The sequence below is a fragment of the Rhinopithecus bieti genome, unplaced genomic scaffold, assembly GCF_001698545.2.
Source record: "Rhinopithecus bieti isolate Rb0 unplaced genomic scaffold, ASM169854v2 scaffold_1934, whole genome shotgun sequence".
Taxonomy (NCBI): Eukaryota; Metazoa; Chordata; class Mammalia; order Primates; family Cercopithecidae; genus Rhinopithecus; species Rhinopithecus bieti.
The window spans coordinates 970,673-972,965 of NW_016803660.1; the positions used below are offsets into that span (position 1 = coordinate 970,673).

Here is a 2,293-nt window from a genome sequence, read left to right on the forward strand (position 1 = left end):
AAAAGGGATTCCCTTCCCCCTTGCGCTTCCCAGGTGAGGCGATGCCTCGCCCTGCTTCAGCTCTCGCTGGTCGGGCTGCAGCAGCTGACCATCACCGATTGTCCGGCACTCCCTAGTGAGATGACCCCAGTACCTCAGTTGAAAATGCAGAAATCACCAGTCTTCTGTGTCGCACTGGGAGTTGGAGACTGGAGCTGTTCCTATTCGACCATCTTGCTCCGCCCCTATCGAAGTCTATTTTCATTTTTAATCAAACTAATATATGTACATAGCTTTAGATTGTTTTTTTGTTTTGTTTTGTTTTGTTTTTGAGAGAGTCTCGCTCTGCCGCCCAGGCTGGAGTGCAGTGGCCGGATCTCAGCTCACTGCAAGCTCCGCCTCCCGGGTTTACGCCATTCTCCTGCCTCAGCCTCCCGAGTAGCTAGGACTACAGGCGCCCGCCACATCGCCCGGCTAGTTTTTTGTATTTTGTAGTAGAGACGGGGTTTCACCGTGTTAGCCAGGATGGTCTCGATCGCCTGACCTCATGATCCGCCCGTCTCAGCCTCCCAAAGTGCTGGGATTACAGGCTTGAGCCACCGCGCCCGGCCAGATTGTTTTTGTTTTTTGTTTTGTTTTGAGATCGAGTCTTACTCTGTCATCCAGGCTGGAGTGCAGTGGCAGTCTTGGCTCACTGCAACCTCCGTCTCCTGGGTTCAAGCAATTCTCCTGCCTCAGCCTCCCCACTGGGAGATTACAGGTGCCTGCCACCACGTCTGGCTAGTATTTTTGTGTGTATTTTTAGTAGAGATGGGGTTTCACCATGTTGGCCAGGCTGGTCTCGAACTCCTGGCCTCAGGTGATTCACCCATCTCAGCCTCCCAAACTGCTGGGAGCCACCACACCCGGCCTAGATTGATTTTTTTTTAAGCAGCCTCCTAATTTTCACTCTCCAGGAGCAGACCTTTTCAGCTCTTAGCTATCTCTTACAGAGTTTACTTCAGTGTAGAAACAACATACTGATCTGTTACCTTCCTCTACCACAGTAGTTTTCAAACTGCAGCGTTGTTAAACCTGTTAAAACAGATTGCCAGCCCCACCCCCGGAACTTCTTAATCACTTGTTCCAAGCCCCAAGAATCTGCAGTTGTAGCAAGTTCCCAGGTGACCGATGCTCTGGTCTGGGGACCACACTTCGCAAACCCTGCTCCCTGCCACCCCATATCCTCTCACTGTAGCTCTGTCACAGTTTGGTGAAAACAGTATCCTGTGTTGACATCATCATCCACAGCTGCTGTTATTGTTACTCCTTTTTTTCTGTGAGTTTTTATTCCTGGACTCTCATTTTGGTGGGATTTCAGTGGAGGAGGAACATGCTCTGTTCATACACAAGCCTCTGGGCAGTGGTTCTTGATGGGGATGAGGCTCATATTTAGGGGACAGCGGAGGGAAGGCCTCAGACCCATGATAATCTGTTTGTGCACTGACTTGACTTGCAGGTGACCCTGTGGAAGGAGTCGGTTGACGGGCAGTGGGTGTGCATCAGTGATGTCAACAAGGGCCAGGGCTCCGTGTCAGCGTCAGTCACAGAGGGCCAGCAGAACGAGCAGTGACAAGACAGGTGGGGCCTGGCTCCCCACCCGCCAGCTCCAGGACTGCCCCTTCCTGGGCCAACTGACCAAACAACTGGGAAGAGCCCCAACTCCAACAGGATTGTTTTCCAGGAGGAGTTACAGATGCAGCCACAGATTGATCATCTGCCTTAATGATCGGAGATGCTTTATAATCTGCTGTCCAGCTAAAAGCGCTCATGTTATGAGGAAGAAACTACAAATGAAGTTCAAATCTATTTTAAACTACTTTGGACCATTTTATGTACCTTTGGGTTCAGGCATTATTTGGGGGGTTTTGTTTCCAAAGTAACTAAATAAAGTCATATTGCTTATAAAAAAAAAAAAAAAAAAAAAAAAAAAAAAAAAGAAACAGACAAAATACAGCTAAAATACCTGAAATTTAAAACACAAAATATTAATTCAAATCAAATGAGTTTTAATTTACGATTATATTTTAAAAGTTTATTATTTTAAACAAGTCAAGATATACCTCTTCTTTTTTAATTAGTAAAATAACAATACCTACCTTTTTTGTAATGTAATTAAATTAAGCAGATACAAGCACACTATATTGGGTTTATAGTTGTGATTATCAATGTTATATGTTAATGTTATATATTAATGTTCATTTATCTGGGCCATAGGGTGCCCAGACATTTGATAAAACATTATTTTTGGTGCGGCTGTTAGGGTGTTTTTAGA

General features: G+C 45.7%; 1 protein-coding gene across 1 annotated transcript in view; it reads left to right on the top strand.

Moving 5' to 3' along the window:
- LOC108544555 (protein SEC13 homolog) overlaps window positions 1–1,934 on the top strand; it is a 3,729-nt gene extending 1,795 nt beyond the window's left edge. The window contains exon 2 of the mRNA XM_017895752.1: window positions 1,478–1,934. Coding sequence (XP_017751241.1) covers window positions 1,478–1,591 — 114 coding nt within the window. The 3' untranslated portion in view covers window positions 1,592–1,934. The remainder of the gene's footprint in view (window positions 1–1,477) is intronic.
- The last annotated feature ends 359 nt before the right edge of the window (window positions 1,935–2,293 follow it).